General features: G+C 38.2%; 1 protein-coding gene and 1 pseudogene across 1 annotated transcript in view; one reads left to right on the forward strand and one right to left on the reverse strand.

The window, feature by feature from the left end:
• The window catches only part of DCDC1 (doublecortin domain containing 1), a 497394-nt gene that overhangs the window by 86559 nt on the left and 389361 nt on the right, over positions 1-21474 (forward strand). The window contains exon 7 of the mRNA XM_045291000.1: positions 17653-17819. Coding sequence (XP_045146935.1) covers positions 17653-17819 — 167 coding nt within the window. The remainder of the gene's footprint in view (positions 1-17652; positions 17820-21474) is intronic.
• LOC115869919 lies at positions 5096-5215 on the reverse strand (annotated as a pseudogene).

Raw genomic sequence — 21474 nt, forward strand, 5'->3', positions numbered from 1 at the left:
CGTTATTTTATCTGTTGTTGTTAGGTGTTTGTCTCAAGGGTCTGAGTTTGGCGCAGGTAAGGATACACATGAGACAGGTGTAAACTGCTGATGATCCATATCCCATCACACAAATGTCAGTTAGCACAGCCATTAACAATATAGTGAGAAAAGGGGGACCCTTACCCAGAGCAATAGCATAGAACTTGAGCATAAGAAGATGCTGCTGTGCTCGACTTGCTCTAGGTTTTATGCTCCTCGTGGCCCTGGGGTCGTCCATTTGTTTCCTAGATAAATCTGTGTCTCTGAGGTACATGGCATGGTCTCTGTGGTGGTGGCATACATAGTCCATATGTTTTCCAGATAGGTCCATTTTCGTGACACGCCTGTGGTGGTGATTCGTTATCTTGGTTTCTCTTCTTGTGAGGTGACTTGGAGTGATGCCATGAGTCCATAGTTTATGTTTATATGCTCTACACAGTGTTGCCCAGTCAGCTCTGACTTATAGTGACCCTATGCATTGCCTAATCTTGCACCATCCATACAATTGTTGTTCGGTTTGAACCCATTGTTATAGCCACTGTGTCAATCCATCTCATCGAGAGTCTTCCTCTTTTTACTGACCCTCTCCTTCACGTAACACGATGTCCTTCTGCAGGCACTGGGTTTCTCCTGAAAACACATCCAAAGTTATGAGATGAACAGTGAGAGGAAGACTGCTGTCCTTGCTTGTAAGGAGCGATCTGGCTGTGCTTCTCAGACAGATTTGTTTATTCTTCTGTCAGCCCATGGTACTTTTCAGGATATATATTTGCCAGCACGATAGTTCAAATGTATTAATGCTTCTCCTGCTTTCCTTATTTGCTGCTCAGATTTCACATTCAGATGAGGTGATTGAAAATATCTTGGCCTGGGGCATGTGCAACATAATCCTCAAAGTGACAAATTTGCTCTTTAACATTGTAAAGAGGGCTTATGTAGCAGATTTTCCCAGTGCAAAACACTATTTGGATGCTTTGCTGCTTCCATGAGCATTGATTGAAGATCCAAGTTAAATGAAATCCTTATCAACTTCAGTTTTTCTCCATTTATCATGATGCTGTCTATTCAACTAGTTATAAGGATTTTTTTTACATTGTGTTGTAATCCATATGGTAGGCTTTATTCTTCATCCACAATGGCTTCAAGTCGTCCTCTTTTTCAGCAGGCAAGGTTGTGTCGCCTGCATATGGCAGGTTGTTCATAACCCTTCCCCCAATCCTGATGCTGAGTTCTTCTCACATAACCCAACTTCTTGGATTATTTGTTCAGTATCCATATTGTATGTATTTGGTGAAGTGATACAACCTTGATTTTAAGCCATGTAGAAGCTCTTTGTTCTGTTCAAATGATTACCTTCCTGGTCTATGTACAGGTTGTGCATGAGCAATTAAGTGTTCTGAAATTCCCATCATTCTAGTAATACTATGAAGTAAAGTGATTTTAGTTTGTCATAACTTTTCATTCTGAAACAAGCTTTAAATCATCATGATCAGAAGGGCTTTCATGATTTGGTCTCTACCTACTTCTTCGTGTCCATGGATTACCTCCCTTCCTGTCCTTTGTGTACCTATTTTTTTTAAGTTTTCTTTTCTGGCATCAGCAAATGATAGAACAGATCTTCAAACTAATGTAGGCTCCAGCTCCAGCAGAAGAAAGCTCTGCTCTGCCTAGGATCACTCTCTTATACAAAAGGCCACACACCAAGGAGGGGCATCAAGCTATGACCTAATTGATAGGTTGGTTTCCACCCCTACCTTCACCCTTGAATGTCTAGTTGACATAAACTCTACACCCTTTGTCAACTTAACACCTATACACAATTCTTTAAATGTACATAATCTCCAAACAAAGACAATAATAAAATCATGATGCAATTAACCCCTTTACAACTCAAAATACACTGTCCCTATTCTTATATTTTACAAGTGAGCCAACAAAAGTATTTGGTGCACACATTGAAATAGGAATTACTAAAAACATTTACAGTCCTCATTTCTGCAGCTGGCCACGTGGCTGTAGCTGGTATTTAGAATTTTCTTCTTCGACTGCACATTCTATATTTCTCTTGCCTTGGCTTGCCATGGCTCTTTGCATGGTGGGGTGACTTAAACCTAAACCTTCATTCCAGAAGAGTCTGGACTATGAGTAGTCATGACTGAATTGAAGTGCGATATAGTTTATCATTGATTTTAATAAGACATGGTAGTCATAAAAGATGACTTCCAGAATCTCTTGGACTCCAGAAATATTCTACTTTACCTCTATTATGCAATGCTACCAATTTTCTCTTGGTAATAGGATCAATCATACTACTCAATAATACAGTAGTATCCTTCTTTGCCTGATGATCCAGAGGCATGAAGACTCCAAAATGGCCATGGGCATTCTTACTTCCAGTTCAATAGAATTAGTGCTGTGTTGCTATGTGGGAGTACTCTACCTTTGAAATTAAGACCTATAGACCAGAAGAACATAGGTTTGCAGGGACAGGAAGTAAAGATGTGGTGAGAGGTCATTTGGAGTAATATTTAGTGGTGCCACTTCCATTTCCACCCCTTGGTTCCTACACCCACGAACCTTGGCTATTGGAGAAACAGCACCATATACTGGTTGCTAGTTTAGAGCATATATAGCCTCCTGGAGAACGTATGCCAGCCTTGTAAGGTGTTGCCACCAAGCTGGTATTGTAATTCTGTCTTCAAAAGTCCATTCCATCAAGCCAGCTGCTTCAGGATGATGGAGAACATGATAAAACCAGGAATCATGAGCATGGACCCACTCCTCTAGTGTTTATTATTTTCTGTTTTCTTTTAATCAAGGCTTTTCTGTGTTTTGTTTTGTTATTGTTGTTGGGGGGTTTTGGTATGGTTTCCTTGACATGAAATCCAAAATAGGCAAATGTATAGAGACAGTAACTAGATTAATAGTTTCTTAGGGTTATGATGGAGAGGTTGGGGAAGGAGAAAGGGGCCACTAATAATAATGAATACAAAAATGAAGAAATGTTCTATGATTAGTTATGGTTGCCCAATCCTTTTTAATATATTCAAACCATTGACGTGTATGGTACATGAATTATATGTCAATAAAACTATTAAAAACAAGCAACGATGAAGCATATAGCTTTCCTCTAGTTCTTAAATGCTTCCTCCCCCCTACTATCATGATCCCAATTCTACCTTACAAATCCAGCTAGACCAGAGGGTGTACATTGGTACAGATAGCAACTGGAAGCACAGGGAATCCAGGACAGATGACCCGTGGTGAGAATGGTGATGCCTGGAGGGTGGAGGGAATGTGGGGTGGAAAGGGGGAACCAATTGCAAGAATCTATGTATAGCCTCCTCCCTGGGGGATAGACAGCAGAGAAGAGGGCTGGGGGAGACGTCGGACAGTGTAACATATAACAAAATAATAATAATTTATGAATTATGAAGGGTTCATTAGGGAGGGGGGATTAGAGAGGGAGGGGGAAAATGAGGAGCTGATATTAAGGGCTCAAGTAGAAGGCAAATGTTTTGAGAATGATGATGGCAACAAATGTACATATGTGCTTGACACAATGGATGTATGTATGTATTGTAGTAAGAATTGTACGAGTCCCCAATAAAATGATTTAAAACAAAAACAAAAACCCAACAAGCAAACAAATCTGTAGGACAAGAATTGGTGTGTATATATACAAAGGCAACTAGTTTGGAACTTCTTTGTGTTGGAAAATTGCTTCTCAGCAAAAGCCTTCAGACCTTCCTTGGACTTCGTGTGCCTTTGTTCTTTAGTCGTGGCTCTCAGTGTCTCGTAGTGATTCCCAGGCATCATATTTGGGCTTCCTTGTCTTGGATCAAAATCAGAATGTGCTAAGTCATCAGTGGTTAATATTTCTCCTTTAGATCTACCCAGAATATTAAGAATTTTGCTAAGGATTGATTTTAAAACGTCTTTTAGTGGCAGTTGTACTTCCATTATAATTGGTTCACTGTCATCTTTTATTAAATGTGTGAATTGTGTGGTATGGACAATTACAAAGCAGCCTGATCTATCTGCAGAACTTTGAGCATCTGTTGGTAATTCCCTTTCTAAGCCTTTGAATTATAGACGCCTGTTCATAGTAATGACGGTCATAGCTGAAGGGTCTTCATGCTTAGGTTTTGTTTGGCTAACTTTGATTCAGTCTTTCATGTAATTTTAAAAATGAGTTCTTAGAGCTCACAACACATGGAATCCAAGTCAGATAAACTCCTCAGTAACACAAATGGGAGAAGCGATACCAGAAGGGTAGGGGGAAGGTGAGGAGAGAAAGGGAGGAAGGGGGAACTGATTGCAGTGATCAACGAATTACCATCTCACCCTGCACCCCTGGTTGGGGGGGGGGGATGAACAACAGAAATGTGGGTGAAGGGAGACAGCAGTCAGTGTGAGATATGAAAATAATAATAATTTATCAAGGGTTCACAAAGATGGGAGGGTGAGGGAAAGAGGAAAAAAGAGGAGCTGATACCAAGGGCTCAAATAGAAAGTAAATGTTTAGAAAATGATGATGGCAACATATTTACAAATATGATTGATACAATTGATGTATGGGTTGCTGTAAGAGCTGTAAAAGCCCCCAATAAAATGATCTTGAGAAATACAAATAAATAAATAAATAGAACCGAGTTCTTGTTTTTCCTTCCTTTTCTTTTGTTTTGTTTTCCTCTCTTATGGTTTTTATATTTCTTAGTTCTCAGTCTTTGAATCCTCACATCAAAACTCTTACTCTAATAATCCTTCCAGGGATCTCAGAATTATGAAAACTATTATAATACATATAATTACAATGGAAAACAGCTAAATTTTTACTATCTGTTATAAAATGATTTCATATATTTTTACACATAAAAACATGACATAGTAGAGATTAGATTTCCTCCTCTTTAGAGTTTTGGAAAGAGAGAAGAAATAATCGACAAAAATAATGTAAAATACTTATTATAGAAGATTCAGACTTATGGAAGATTCTATAATAAAGAAAACCAGAGAAATAAGTGTTGGAAGATCAATCTCCACTGTAATTACTGAACATATCAAGGTTCTTTTAGCTTGTCACACTAAAAATAGTTTTCCTTTATGACACATATTTTACATCCTAAAAAAAGAGACTTAAAATGGATAAGACAGATACTACATGATCTTAGCCAAAAGGCTGAGAAGCAATGGCAACATATGTACAAACGTGCCTGATTCAATTGATGTATGGATTGTGATAAGAGTTATGCAAGCCCCTGATAAAATGTTTTTTAAAAAAATAAAAATAAATTCAAATGATTTTGGGGGGAAAAATAGTAAGTATTATAAGCAAGGTCACAAAGAAGGTGACCTAATAAAAAGAAAAACATTAAAAAAAAAAGATATTTAAGTGTAAATAATGTGCTGATTTAGTTTTTGCTTAACAAACTTTACCAGTAAGTTTGTCAACTTATCCAATTCCCAAATATTTCTGAATTGTGTATGTGTGTAACAAATATTATTCTCTGAGACTTGAGAGGAAGGAAGAAAGGAAGAGGATGTGGGAGTATAGAAGGAAAGGAAAGAAAAAAAGAGAGCTGTTATGTTTTTAGATATATAATGATTGTGACTCTACAAGGTAACACTAGAATCCTGAGATGTTTCATAATTAACAATTTAAATGTTTGTATATGTGTGCATTTTGCATATATGGTTCTCTCCCCAAATGCTATCTTTTTTAAATCACATTTTTCCTTCTGAGTCAAAACGTAATTCGATCTTCGTTGAACACCACATGGGTTAACATTTTCTGAGTACTAATATGTTGTTAGGTGCTGCTGGGCTCCATCAAGTCAGTCTGACTCATAGTGACCCTACCACAGCAGACTGAAAAACTACCCAGGTCTTGCACCAACCTCACAATTGTTGACATGCTTGAGATCATTGTTGCAGGAACTGTGTCGATCCATTTGGTAGAGGGTCTTCCTCTTTTTTGCAAACCTTCTAATTTACTAAGCATGATGTCCTTCTCCAGGGGCTGGTCCCTACTGATACTATTTCCAAAGGACATGAGATGATAGGGTTACTCTCCCGCCCTCTAGAGAGCATTCTGGATGCACTGCTCACAACACAGATTTGCTCATTTGCACGGTGCACTCAAAGTTCTTCGTCAACGCCAGAATTCAAAGGTATTAGTTACTCTTCAGTCTTCCTTGTTCATGGTTTCATTCTACACGGAAAATGAGACAATTAAAAATACTATGATTAGAGTCAGGCATACCTTAGTCTTTAAAGAGACATACTTGCTTTTGAACATTTTAAAGAGGTGTTTTGCAGCAGGTTTGCCGGGTGCAACATGCCCTTTGATATCTTGGCTGTCTTCTATGAATAGAAGTAAAATGAAAACTTTAACAACTTTAGTGTTTTTTTCTGCCATGATATTGCTTATTGGTTCAGTTGTGAGAATTTTTACTTTCTTTATGTTGAGGTATAAATCATACTGAAAACTGTAGTCTTTGACCTCTATCATTAAGGACTTCAAGCACGATTCACTTTCAGCAAGCAAAATTCTGTCTGCAATCTGCATATCACAGGTTGTTAATTGGAGTTTTCCTCCAATCTTAATGTCTCATTCTTCTCCATGTAGTCCAGTTTCTTGATTTATTTGTTTAGAATGCAGATTGAATAAGAATGGTGAAAGTATACTACACTTTTCCTGATTTAAAACCACTCAGCATCCTCTTTTATTTGAATGACTGCTTTTGTGTCTATGTGCTTCTTTTGTACAATTGCAATGAGGTGTTCTGGAATTCCTATTCTTTGTATTTCTATTCATAGTCTGTTGTGATCCACACAGATGAATGTCTTTACACAGTCAGTAACACACAGGCAAACGTCTTTTTGGTATTCTCTGCTTTCAGGCAAGATTCATCTTCCATTAACAATGACATTTCTCATTCCAAATCCTGTTCTGGAACCAGATTGAATTTCTGGCAGTTTCCTTCCAATGTACTGCAGCAACCATTTTAAAATTATTTCCAGCAAAATTTTGTCTGAGATATTAATGGGTTTGTTTGATAACTTTCTCATTCTGTTGGATCACCTTTCTTTGGAAGATGCACAAATATTAGTCTCTTCTAGTTGACTGTTAGGATAGCTGTCTTCCAAATTCCATGACATAGCGGAGGGAACACTTCTACTGCTGTCCCTATTTGTTGAAACATATCAATTGCCATTCCATCGATTCCTGGAAACCTTGTTTTTTGCCGATGCCTTGCTTGCAGTTTTGGGCCTAGTGGTATACTGGTTCGTGTTGGGCTGCTGATCACAGAGTAAGCAGTTCTAAACTACCACCTACCCTCTGGGAGAAAGAGGATGCTTTTTACTCCCATAAAGAATTCCAGTCTTGGAAACGCACAGGGGCCATTTTACCCTGCCCTGTAGCGTCACGCTGAGCGGGCATCGACTCAGTGGCAGTGACTTTGGTTTGCTTTAACTGTAGGTTGGATCTCTTCCTTCAGTTCCATCAGCCCTTGTTCATAACCTGCCTCCAAAATGGCTGAAGACAATCAGTTGTATTTTTGTACAGCGCCTAGCTTTATTCCTTCTATCTTCTTCTGATGTCTTCTGCTTTATTTGGTATTTCCCCCATAGAATCCTTCAATATTTCAAATTGAGGTTTGAATTTTCTTTGGTTCTTTTGGCTTAAGGAATGCTGAGTGTCTTCTTCTCTCTTGGTTTCTAATTCCTGTGCACATTATAGTATAAGACTTTTCTTTGGGCCTAAGAACACAAAGTAAAGTATTAGCTCTTTTCTTTGTTCAAGAGTGAGTTTCAGAGTCTCTTCTGACATCTATGTTTGGTTTCTTCATGTATGATATCCCAGATGTCATTCCACAACTCATTTGGTGTTCTGTTACTGGTCTTCTTGAGACGGTCTCTAAATTCATGTGTCATATATTCAAGGTTGCACTTGGGCTCTGGTGGACTTATTTCATTGTCTTAGCTTCAACTTGAACTTGCATATGAGCAATTAATGATCTGGTCTATAGTCAGACCTTTGCCGTGTTCTGACTCATGATTTTGAGTCTTTCTATGATCTTTTTCCACAGATACATGTCACTGTTTATGTTGTTGAAAAATACCTATTTGCAATGAACAAGGCATTTGTCATGCAAAAATCTATCATGCAATCTTGAGTCATTTCTATCACCAAGGTCATATTTTTCTCATTTCTAATTCTTCTCTATTCCCAACTTTTACATTCAAATCACTAGTAATTATCAATGCACCATTGTTGCATGTTTAATCAATTTCAGACAGCAGAAATTGGTAAAAACATTCAGTTTTTTCTCCTTTTACATCAGTGGTTGGTGTGTAAATTTGAATAATATATCAGCTGGTCTTCGCAGGTGTATGAATTTTATCCTATTACTGACAGACTTGTACTTAGCATAGATCTTGAAATTATCTTTTTATGATGAATGTGATGCAATTTCTTCTCAGTTTGCCATTTCTGGCAAAGTAGATCATATGATTGTCTAATTCAACATGGGGAAGACCAATCCATTTCAGCCCACAAGTGCCTAGAATACCAATCTTCATTAATTCCACTTCATTTTTAAAAACCAAATTCATACTTTATATTATCCTGGCTTGATTATTGATGGGTGTGTGCAGCTCATTTGTCACATCAACAAATAAAGACCTGTTAAGCTTACTCTCTTCACATCATGAAGATTAGTTCACTGTGCGGAGGAGCTACCTTTTCCTCTGTTTATTCGTAATGCCTTTCTACCGGAGGGGCTCATCTTGTGGCAGTATGACAGTGTTCCAGTGCTATCCATAGGGCCTGTTTTTTTCTCCCGGAAACTGATTGCCAAATCCTCCTTCTTAGTCTGTCTTACTGTGGAAGTTGCCCCAATGGTCCAGTTGGTACTACCAAACATATGAAAGGTGGGAATGTTAGTATAAAGACATGCTACTAATGTTAATAATATAAATATATACATAATATAAAAATTAATTACTGTAAGCAAGCAATTACATAGAGACATTTTTAAAGGCCGTTACTTCTAGTTTGTGTTCGATAGACTTACTGAATTCCATACCTTACCCTTTCCAAAACCAAACTCACTATCAGCATGTAATTCTGACTCACAATGAATCTATGCAACAAAGCAGAATTTCCTCACAAGGTTTCCAACGCTGTCAGTCTTTATTTAAGCAGAGTGCCACATCTTTTTCCCATGGAGTGGCTGCTAGGGCCCAACCACCTATCTTTTAGTTAGCAGCTGAGCTCTTTAACGAATGCACTAACAATGCTCCCATACGTCCTAAAATTTACCTAAAAAGTTATACTTTAGATTATGATACAGCACTTTGAAGTTTACAATAGCATGCTATTTATGTTCAACAATTGTATTTTGTAATGGACCACTACAGCATGAACATTGACTTGAGAAGCTAACTCACGGCCGTGGAGTGGACGCTGATTCGTTGCCACCGTATCGGAGAGTAGTGCTGCCCCTGAGGATTTGTAAGACAGTAGCTCTTTATGGGAGTAGAGAGCTAATTCTCAACAATTCTTTAAGGAGCTTAAAAGTTGCATGCATGCGAATTCCATTTAAGTTGTTTTATACCAGTACAAAGTATCAGATATTTTAGATGCCAGAGTGCTTGAGTGTACAAAATACTAATGTTTTCAAAGACACACACTATTATTTTTGTTGAGGTGGAAGGGAAGATTCAGACAATAGCCTCTCAGCTTATTTCTACTTGTATAAATCAAGTTATTTAAATAAACGAATTGTGTATGCTGACCTGTTCTACCAATGTGTGACTGGGGGTTTATAAAAAGAAAAAAAAAAGATGTGCATGGTGGTGGAAGTAGAAAGAGGCATAAAGCGTATTGGAAAACTACCAAATGTCCCCTGCAAATGGGCCCTATTCAGAATCAGTAAGCGTATGATGAGTGAAGTGGTTTTGAATATCGCCTTTAGATTCCATGCTGTTACAGGGCCAGCCCTGAACATGGCAACTCTTATTTCCACACACAGTACCTCTTCACTCTCAATTTAACCCCCAAATCTGATGAACCCATTACTCCATACTTGATTTCATGGAACAAGGAGTAGATATAGTTACAAATGATCAATCACAAGCCGTGAACCAAAGCAGCAAGGCATTAACAATTCACACCATTTCGGTCCACTTGCTCAAGCAGAAGATGCGCCAGCATATTTAATGCACAGCTACTTCATTCAGTTTAAGAGAAGACATGACTCAGGCTGCATTTTCAAAACGGAGGGGATTTCCTAAGTTATCCTACTTCTTCCTAAACCCCTGGTGTCGGCATTCACCCACCTCTCAACAATTAAAATAACCTGGTGTCCAATAAAGGTTACACTTTCTAAATTAAATTTTACTCAGGTAAAAACAATATGACCTGTGAAATTCTTCCCCCCCAGTGCATCCCTGTTCTGTGTGATCCGATCATACAAATCAATGTCTCTTCCAGCCTTATTGTAACACTGTAGACCCCACAGGCAATATGCCGTCAGTTTAATAGGATCACTGAAAAACTAAAGCAGCTGTGAAAGATCACTCTAAGTATAGCAATCGTGTGCTTGTCATTTAGTTCAGTGGAGGGAAAATCCAAATTTGGGTAGGCATCGGTATTTAAGAATATGACTGCTAAATCTTTTCTCCTAAGTACCTTAGGGACAATGAGATTTGACATATAGCATGTAAACAAAAGTACACAGCAGCTGTTAGTTTAGTTTTGTTTGTGCAAAAAGACCCTGATATAAACCAAACAAACCAGGAAGCAGTATGCTCTCCATCATTCAATCTTTCCAGCAGACCTTGCTTTCGAGCGGCGTCTGCTGGTTGCTCTGGGACTGGGAGTTTTCCAACTCTTCTTACTACTCCTCACTTATTGATTATCTTGTTACCTCTTATTTGAATTTACTATTATAGTAAAAACAAAATAAAACCTTATTATCCAACTCTTTTGCACATTAACAATGCATATCTGGCAGTAGTGAATGCTGAGGTTCACGACAAGTTCTTTGACCAGTAGACCCCATGTGTACATAGACAGGAAGCTTATATTGCAACATATGTCACCACCTGGGAGGGGAGAGGGAGAGGCGTTCCCTTGAATTGTTAGGGTGCTAGGGAAAGCAGAGGGGACACTAGAATATGATCAGCGTGGACAGGATGCTACCCAATGGGTTCCGGAGGCCCATAGGGGTTCAAAGGAACCCTGGTGGCATAAAGGGTTAGGTATTGTGCTACTACCCCAGCATTTGAAACCACTAGCCACTCCATGGGAGAAAGTTGAGGCTTCGTTCTTCTGTAAAGATGTACAGTCTTTTCAGGCACCCACAGGGCGGTTCTGCTCTGTCCTAGAGTTGCTGTGATTGAAATCAAGTCAATGGCAGAGTTTGGTGTGAGTTTGGACTGGGGGCTGAGGTGGAGGCTGCAGCAGCTGGTGTCCTGAAGGTGGGCTGCTCTCCAGACTAAGGGGGTAGCAGGACCCTGGGATCAGGTCTCAGTTCCCAGGCTTATGAGGTAGCAGGATCCTGGACACAGAGCACTCAAGTGCCTGGGGCCATGGGACCTCATCAGTTGACAGGCACCTATGCCGCCCCTTCATCTTCTGTGATACCCCTTCCTGAGTGGACATGGGTTGGATGGGGCTGTGTACCTATTCAGAGTTGGGGGTCAGACGATGAGTGGCAGTGGCGTTTGCATTTTAAAGGCGGAGTCCAGGCTGGCCATCATTCCTTCAGAGAAATCTCTGGATAATTGATTTAAATGGAGTCATTGATACAAGAATGGTGAAGGTCCCCAGAGAGAACCTCAGGAGGTGGGGTTAGAGGTCATCAGGGATACCCAGGAGGTATCATATCATGTATCCTATCCTACCTGAGGCAACCAGGTCCTCCTGCCCTGTTATCCCAGAAAAAAAATCACCAAAAGCATCTTGGGGTTCTTGAGCAATGAATCTGGGCCACCACCCTGAAAATACGGTGAGGCTAGAGGGGGCGTGGGGTCCCAGGGATGAGGCTTGGGCCAGCACTTGGGCCACCTTGGCTTTGGAAGAATGGTGGCCTGTGGGTGGCAGCCAGTGATTTATTTTAAAATAAATTCCAATTGCATTTGTGGAAATTTTTTCCCAAGTCCTAATATTTTAATGTGAAATGTCAGAGTATTTTTGAGGCTGAGATCTGAAGCTTGCTGCTGAAGGGCATGTAGAAGTTTCCTTCTCGCTAACTTTGCTCTGGGCAGTGCTCTCGTCTTTCCTTGTGTCATGTCCTCTGATTGTGAAAATCACAGTGATCATACGTGATGCTTCTGAAGGTTTAATTGGTGTGGATTTTAGTTGGAAGCAGGCTGTTAAAGCCTTTGATGATTTCTGGTGCTCTTTTAAAATACGTCTTTAGTTTTCCATAGTAGATTCAAATGCACTATGCAAAATGGCTCTTTCGATGTAAGATGTTGCTTTTGGAGAGGGAGGTATATTCCCCAATACAGAGCTTGACAACCTTCAAGCCTAGGTCTAATTCTGGGTCCCATTAAACACTGTGGCTTCTCCTGAGAAAGCCTTTTGGAGTCCTTGTCATGCACGGCACTCATCCTGTACCACACTAAACTTACGTTTCTCATCAGCGATGAGCAAGTGGTTTTAAAGGAGGTCTTTTTGAGGACTTTAACATTTGAGCTCACTGTGTTAGCAGTTATTAGAAGAGACTGCCTTGCTATTTAAAATTATTTTGATGTGTCTCTAATATGATAGCTCTATTATTGAGGTTTCATGTGATACCTTTCTATGCAGCAGCATGCTCTTGATAGAGTGAAGCACTTTAGGACTTTCTGAGCTCTTTTTTATTGCCTGTTTCTGGCCCTCTTTTACCTAGTTAATACTTGAAACATTTGGTGGATTTCTTTTTGTTTCTTTGTTTTGCTTCTTCGTCTTCAAAATAACTTTATAAGAAAAATTAAAATAAAATCGTTGCTTGTAGAATATGTCAGATTTGTTAGAGGAGAAAATGAGCAGTTGTGCTGTTTGCTTTGGAGTTCCACTTTATTCATCAATCAACTTTGGTCAAATTCTCATCAGTCTTTAAAAAGTCACAGGTTTGTGAGATGTGTATGATTGGACCCCTGGTCTTAAAGTTCACCTAAAAATCTGCCCACAGGGAGTGCGAGATGGGGATCCAATGCCCATCTGTAGACAACTGGACATCCCTTGCAGAGGGGTTGTGGGGAGGAGATGCGTCACTCAGGGTGCAGTGTAGCATCGATGAAACACACAACTTTCCTCTAGTTCTTAAGTGCTTCCTTCCTTCCCCCCACCAATATCGTGATTCCAATTCTACCTTACAAACCTAGTTAGACCATAGGATGTATAGTGGTGCAAATAGGAACTGGAAACACAGGGAATCCAGGACAGATGAACCCCTCAGGACTAGTGGTGAGAGTGGTGATACCAGGAGGGTGGAGGGAAGGGTGGGTAGAAGGAGGGAACCGATTAGTACATATAACCTCCTCTCTGGGAGATGGACAACAGAAAAGTGGGTGAAGGGAGACGTTGGGCAGTGTAAGATATGATAAAATAATAATAATTTATAAACTATCAAGGGTTCATGAAGGAGCAGGGAGCGGGGAGGGAGGGAAAAAAAGTGAAAAATGAGGAGCTGATTCCAAGAGCCCAGGCAGAAAGCAAATGTTTTGAGAATGATGAGGGCAGCAAATATACAAGTGTGCTTTACACAAGTGACGTGTGTATGGATTGTGATAAGAGTTTTATGAGCTCCCAATAAAATGATTAAAAAATATCTGTCCACAGTGTATCTGAAATGCCATTTATTTACTCATAGAGCACTTATTATGCATCTTTTTGGCCAAATTAGAAAACACCATGAACTCGCAGCCCCAAGTTTTCATAAATTATAGAGGTATGGAAGTGAGAAGGGAGAAGAAAGAGACTAATATGAATCAATAGGGGAAAGATGAACATTGCTGTGTAAGCAATGAGGAGAGAGCAATGAACTCTGCCTAAACAGTGCGGGGTATTTGAGCAGGGGAGTCACACTCGATGGGAACAGTGAAAGATAAGGGCATCTGAACAGGTGGGACAAAGCGGAGAGAACTGCAAAAGACGTGGAACAGAGTGAGTGTCAAAGGCGGGTAAGTATCCGCTGATAATTGTGGAATTACTATAGCTACACCTTGTGCTCATATGATCTATTTACCCATGACCCTTACTATTAAGTTAAAAAAATTGAAACTATTTTATTCAGTTTTTATTTTTCCCATATATATAAAACTTAAGAACCAACAAAATGGATAAAAGGAGTCATCCACATAGCTTTTTACTTTTCCAGTGGTGGAAATGATTTAATTGAAAGAATCACATTGGACTGATCTGTGCATAATGACAACATTTTACGGGATGATTTATTTTGATACCATATATTTCATTGAAAGTGCAGGTCACTAAGGAAAGATGGAAATTATAGAAAAGCGGAGTTCTTGTTACAATCTTGTAAGTAGGAGGAAGTAGGCAGCACACTCCCAAAGGCCTCACACATAGAAATACTTGTAGAAATACTTGTGTGTGGTTGTGCACAAAAATAAAGAAACAGTGGGCCCAGCTAACCTCTTTGACTCAATATCTCGGAGAAAGTTTAAAGAAATAGAAGCACAGGGAAAAGACAAAGACAGCAATATTTCAGAGTCCCTTCCCTGGAAAAGAGAGGGTTTTTTGGGGGGCTTTTGTTTTCATGGCCTGCTCTACTCTTTGTTAGCTCTTAACAACATTTTGGTTTATGATCTCTTCAAGGCTGAAAAGTAATCTTTAGCAGAAGAAAGCTTTGCTTCTAAGATAAATCTATAAAAAGAGAGGAGAAAATCATTGCTTGAAAACATTTATGAGTTCTTTGGTTTCGAATATATAAATACCCAGCAGAACACTTCAATAAAACTTCATTTCAAGTTAAAACCTTGGGTTGAAAAGTCAAGTGACTTTATAAAAAAATTATTTTTCAATTATTTTTCAACTGATCATTTTGGGGCAGGACACCCTTTTAGTGAAGAGCTCTTTACTTCTGCTGCTTAATAAATTTTATTTTCCCAGCATAACACATGAAATTGATTTGTACGTCCTTTCTAAGTGCTTAGGCATATCATTTTCTTATGTTTTCTGTACCTTCCTTGTTGGTGGAAACATGGTTTGTTCTTGGAGGGTGCTTTCTCTTGCTTTCCAAGAAGACCATCAAAGTTACTAGTTTGCAGCTTCCCAAGAGAAAGAAGCTGTTCTAATCCCCAGTTCAGAGGCTAACCTTTATTAGTGCTCTCCTGGTTATAATGAGGGCTCCACTTCCAGCAGGGAGATGCTGGAATACTGAACAGATTATTCAATAAGTTCCGAGCCGATTCTGAAGTCCCTTCTAAAATCTGCTTGTGAATCCTGCTTTCTTGCCGTGCTGTTTATGGTTCCCATAGTATTCCTAATTACATAAATCATGTGGAGCATGGGAGCTATTTTCTATCCAACATCACTTCTGATAATGCTCGAGTTTGGGTATAATTCTTTCTTTCTCTCTTCCCCTAAGCTGCTTTTTTTTACCCCTTTAAATTCTTAAAAAGAGGGTAGGAACTCTGAGAAAAGTAGAGTGCCATGCCAGAAGAGCTAGGAAACACGTCTTTGGGATCCCTTGGGCTCACATAAAGAATTTGAAAGTGATTTTGTGATAAGCGTGGATGAATAAATCTGTAAGAATGGAGGATCTGATACAATTTTCTCTGGTTTAAATCCAAGATTAAATTTGGAATATAAATGATTAAGTTTATTATCTTTTTCTCAACGTATCTAACTTCATTTTCATCTAACAACTGTCTACACGATGCCTTCCCATGAGCAAAAATTACAAAAATTGAAGTGTGCAGATTAAAATGTAATGCATAACAATATCACTGATGTGGAGGTCAACTAAAAGTGCTTGTGATATTTCACCTAGATTTCTTTAGGAAAAATTATAATTAAGGTTAATTTGTAGCATTCATACTCTGAAACATTATAGACTTAGACTTCTAAAAGTAAGTGTTTTTTTCTTTTACTAGTTATTTCTAGTACAATATACAGTATCTGGCTTCACATTTTTAAAAAGTCTGAGCCATTTGTCAATGACAAAACTTATAGAGGAAAGCAATTTCTCCAAGGGTAGAAAAATGGAATTGCTAGGTGAATTTTAGGAATACATTTCTCAGGCTGGATGAGTGGATTTCATGCACATAACTAAGGCTGTCTAAATAGTCATTGGATCATAATTTCCTTGTAACTTTATTATAATAGAAAATATTTAACTCTGTTTGAAAGTAGAATTCAGCTTGTGACAGACAGACTTTAAATTGTGCTTTGGTAGAGAGTTGTACAACTTAGTACCATAAAATGCATAACTTTTTCCTGAGAGCAAAATTCAACAGAATCCCAGCAAAGGCAATTTGCATAACTCAGTGTCTCAGCAGCTCAGCTGAACCTAATTGTAATTCGATTTCCAGATTGCTATGCTAGGCCTCTCTGCATAAAATATGCAACATATAACATAACCAATGACACAGACCTATTTTCTTGGCTGGTGATCTATTTAATTCCATTTCTAGTAGAAATATGTATGAGAATAAGATTATCTAAGCCATATAGTAAATTTTTTACATTTTTGTATGTGCTATATGCATACACCCAAGAAAACACCAAATTAAAAGAAATATCCTTTCATTTTTCTGTGTTTCCAACTATACCTCAGTTTTATTATTTCTTTATTTCTGGCCTTTCAGAGAGAAATTAAATCTTGAAAAATGTTAGCTAGCTGCCATGTTATTTGACTATTTTACACTAGAAAGACTTTCTAAGCTAATCATGTGAGAAAGTGTATAAACATGTCTGTCAAGTCCATATGGATGTTGTAATACATATCCACAAGCAAATATCTTCCCTCTGTTTACAAAAGGCATGCTGGAATAGCATTCCTAAATCTTTGGGTAGTTTAGCCCTCAGAGACTTAAAAACCAGCAAGGTCTGATAAAAATGCTTGCTTACACGCTCTTCCTTATTTTTAAACAGCCTTGCCACCCTGTCTTGTGGGTTACTTAAGCAACGGCAATGAACAGTATGGTTTATATAGGTATAGATTATATTTTATGACTAATTTCCAGATAGGCTGTTTTCAGACGCGAGGCTCCTCTACGGGAAGCTACAGACATAAACGACATGGATCTTACAGTTTTATCAGGACAATGCAAGTAGATTTCAGCAAGGTTGGTTCCAACTCATCTGTGATAAATGAGAAGATAAGGCAATCAGTGCACACCATGACACTGTGCAGCTAGTTAGGCACACTTCAGAACTATTCAGGTGTGCTCACAAAGCTTATGAGTCTTGCATGGGGGGTGTCTCAATATAAATACATCCTTCATGGTGGCCACTAGTAAAGCAGGAATTGCCTCTCTAAGACTTAACCCAGGTCAGATATAAATAATAGATGTTAAGAGTAAGCTCTGGTATCGGGGTTGTGTTCCAGGCAATGTATTTCGGTTGGGTCAAAACAATTTATTTTTCCTTCTTTTCTCACATAGTTTCTCTGCTTGAAAAATGCCTGCAAAATTCCATCACACCTTTACGGGGACCAGTTTGGGTCTCTAAGGGAGAAGGTTTCAGCCCCTCTGGAGTTAAGAAGTACCTCCAAGGAGTTCTTTTGGCCTTGTACCAACGATTAAAGTCTGCACAAAATTATTACAAGCAGGTGAGTCACCCTTCTCTAAAGATTGTTTTCTTGTGTATTTAAAAAATATACTTGGTGGTATAGAGGCGATGATTGGCACAGTGTCATAAGAGAACTGTGACATGCATTTTGTGTGCTCCGTGCCCGTTAGGGAGCCAAAATGCTTCTTCTGTCATCTCAAAGCCAACAATAATGGGGCTAATTGTATCTGTCTTTTAGTAAGGGACGTCATGTCTCATCTTTCTTGCTGCATACTGTGCAAAGTGAAGGCAACTCCTTATGTGGAAATTCTATAGACAGTCACTTTAAATAAGAAACTGAATAGCGTCTAAGGCATTTGAAGGTTGAAATATTCATCTTTCTTTTCTTTCATTCTTTCTATTATTAGTATGAAATTAGAATGGCTATTGTGGAATTAGGGCTAAACTATAAGAAATATTATTTTGGGACCAGGGATTGTTAATTAACTTCATCTTGAGAATAACTTACTTCATTTATATTTAACTTGCATGTTGGAGGACTGAAAGTATGGAAATATAAGTAATGTGTTTGCATCAGGTTGAACTTGATTTTGTCTCTTAATTTCTGAATATACATTCAATAGTTATATTTGTGTGTGTATAGAGGCTTTGATAGTTCTATAAATACTCATGAGGACATTGATTTATCTTAAAGTAGAATTCACACTTGAAAGCCATGTAGTTGATGTCATTGATTAAAAAATGGAGTTGCCACATTTTTAAAAAGCCTCTTTGCTCTTGACGTTAAGAAGTGAACCATACATTTTACCACATTAAGTAAGGACTAAGTTTTACATTTCTAACTGGGAGGCTCCAGTTCAGAATTAGACTCATTATCTCTGGACACAGGCTATTGAAAAATGAATATTGTGAAAGCATCATGCTATTATTCTCTGCGTGCAAGGGGAAGGGGGCTGGGAATGGGATGTCAGGCTCAGTGTTCACACAGCACCTCCTGCTGTCTTGTTTGAAAAAGAACAACTTGCATCGACTTTGGCAGGAAGTCTTGGACCAAGGTACCCAGAAGCAAGGAAGAAATAATCTCTCTGAAGAAAACTCCTGATTTGAAAAATGTGTTCATTAGTTTGCTCAACAAATTAATTTTGGTGGATGCAGAGCACGATTATTAAGTATTACAGATAAGGTAGTTTACGACTTTCCATATGAAAGAAGCTTTAAAAATGACTTTGAATATTATTTATTAAGCAGAAATCATATATAGAAAGGTATAAAAGTTTTTCTTATATTTAAATTACATTATTTTAATTGCAATAGTCTTTCACTTCTTTTGAGGTAATGATATTATAAAATAAGTGATGATTAATTGAATCATAATCAAATAATAATTTATTTGGTCATATACGGTTTGATTCCACTGCTAGAGAGTTTAAATAGATGTACTATGAAAGAAAACATCAGATATCATCATTCTCCAGCATAAGGGAGAAAAAATTCCCCCTAAGGTCCATAAAACAACGCAATGTGGTTCAGAGAACTCCTATTTCATAGTGACCACACAGGACTGAGTAGAACTGTCCCAGAGGGCTTCCCAGGCTGTGAATCTTCATAGAAGCAGACTGCCACATCTTTCTCCCATGGAGCTGCTGGTAGGTTTGAACCATTGACCTTACAGTTAGCAGATGAGCTCTTAACCACTGCACCACCAGGGCTTCTTCATACAAGTTTATATAAACGAGGTGGCTTCAAAAGATCATGAAAAATCCATTATTATTTACATTCCATTTTTTCCACAAACTTTTAGAAACAGGTGTGTGTGTGTGTACTTTAAATCTTTACTAGTTTTATTAAAAGCAAGGCTGTTGAAGAGAAGACACCATTCAAAAAGTAGTTGTGGCATGTTTTTCATCCACTGTGCTAAGTATTTAAAATTTAAACAGCAAGACTAGATTTGAAAGACAACCCTGTGTATTGTGAGAAAAAAAAATGCTCTAAGAGATACTTAGTGCTTTGATTAAAAAAATCCTTTAATGGCCTCAAGTTGATATAAAATAAACTTTATTACTAAAAGAAATATTAAGTGCAAATACGAATATAAATGAATACTTTCAGTGTTCCAGAATTTGTCGATTTGATCAGTTAGTAAGCCTTTCAACATTATGCCAAATGTAAGGGTTTTTAAAAAACTTCCCAACACACACACACACACACACACACACACACACTAATTTGTAATAACGTGAAGCTTTATACTCAGCAATTTTAGCTTAGCACTTGCTAACTAAAAAATATATAATAATGAAAAGAAATATGCTTATCACACATTTGCACACACATTTGTTTCCTAGGCATGCTCAGTTGTAGGTATTCTTGAGTTGCTTTTATATTGTTATGTCATGACATAATTAAAAATTATGTATAATGCTCAGGAAAGTCACAGTGGTGGTACCAGTATCAGGCCGTCAATGGTTAAGGGTGAAGCCTGGCAGTAGCTGTAGTTGAGAGCAGGATTTCTTAGGAAATCTCTTCGCATTTAATGAACTTTGTTTGAACTGCCCTTACTTCTTTTGACCCTAGGAGAGCCTTTTCTATAAACTCGGTGAAATGATGATGGGTATGATTTCTATACCTTTAACAAATTTGAGCTGATATAGTAAAGATAAAACTAATTCTTGATATAATTTCTCCATGGTCCACTTTATAATTCAAAAATAAAAACAGGAATAGTGTTTTGTTTGGATCTGATAAAAGATTACAGACTTAAAATGGATGCTGGAGCAGTCCCAAGGGAACTTTCTTTTACATGCACTTTGATAATATCGCTTTAGAAGAAAACTCAGACCTACTGATTTTATGTTTGCGAACTTAGCCATTTTTCAATTTTTAACTTTAGCTTGGCTATTGCAGCATGCAACTACATTACGCACACTACATTAGGGTGGTCTTAAATATATACTGATTCGTGTATATTAAAATGAGATATTATATTTAGGGCACCATAAAGTCACTTGGTCTTACATTTATCACATTTATTTCCTTAAAAGTGGAAACATCTTAGAAATTGCTCAGAGCTAAGCAGAATCCATTTAATTGGCAATTTTTGAAATAGCATAAATGAGCTCCTATGAAATGTAGTTAACACTTTCAGTGACGGGCCTGTTCCGTCTCATTAGCATTCGTGTGATGGCGTGGTGGTGTTGGCGGGGATGTTGGAGTAGGAATGCCATTGTGTAGAGTTCCAGTGTTTGGGGACAAACACTGCTGTGGAAGGAACGTGTGAAAAGGCCACAGTCCTGTCAGTGAATGAGGAACGCTGTGCTTTCCGTGTGCTTCAAGCAGGGAAGCTGTCATTCATAGGCCTAACACAGCTAAACAGCGGCCAAAACACAAGCCTGCACTACCTTTTAAAATGATATTAGTGATTTTTAAACACGATCTTCTTTATTTATGATCCTACATAGAGCTTTTAGTTGCTGCCAGTAAACAAAATATATGTCAGTTTGTTCAGAAACACTGTAGAGATGCGTAAAAAGTCTGTGGTATGGTGCCAGGCAGCTATATAAATAATGTTTTGGAATGGCTGATGGGCAGTCTTAAATACAAGCATGATTTTGGGAAACGTTCGTTTCTGAAAATGTTTTCCCAATTTAGAGTTGTTTGTTTGTTTTCAACCAGTAAAATTTTCTGGAGAATTTTAT

The sequence above is a fragment of the Echinops telfairi genome, unplaced genomic scaffold, assembly GCF_000313985.2.
Source record: "Echinops telfairi isolate 266 unplaced genomic scaffold, ASM31398v2 ScPeMD7_60;HRSCAF=208, whole genome shotgun sequence".
NCBI classification, from domain to species: Eukaryota; Metazoa; Chordata; class Mammalia; order Afrosoricida; family Tenrecidae; genus Echinops; species Echinops telfairi.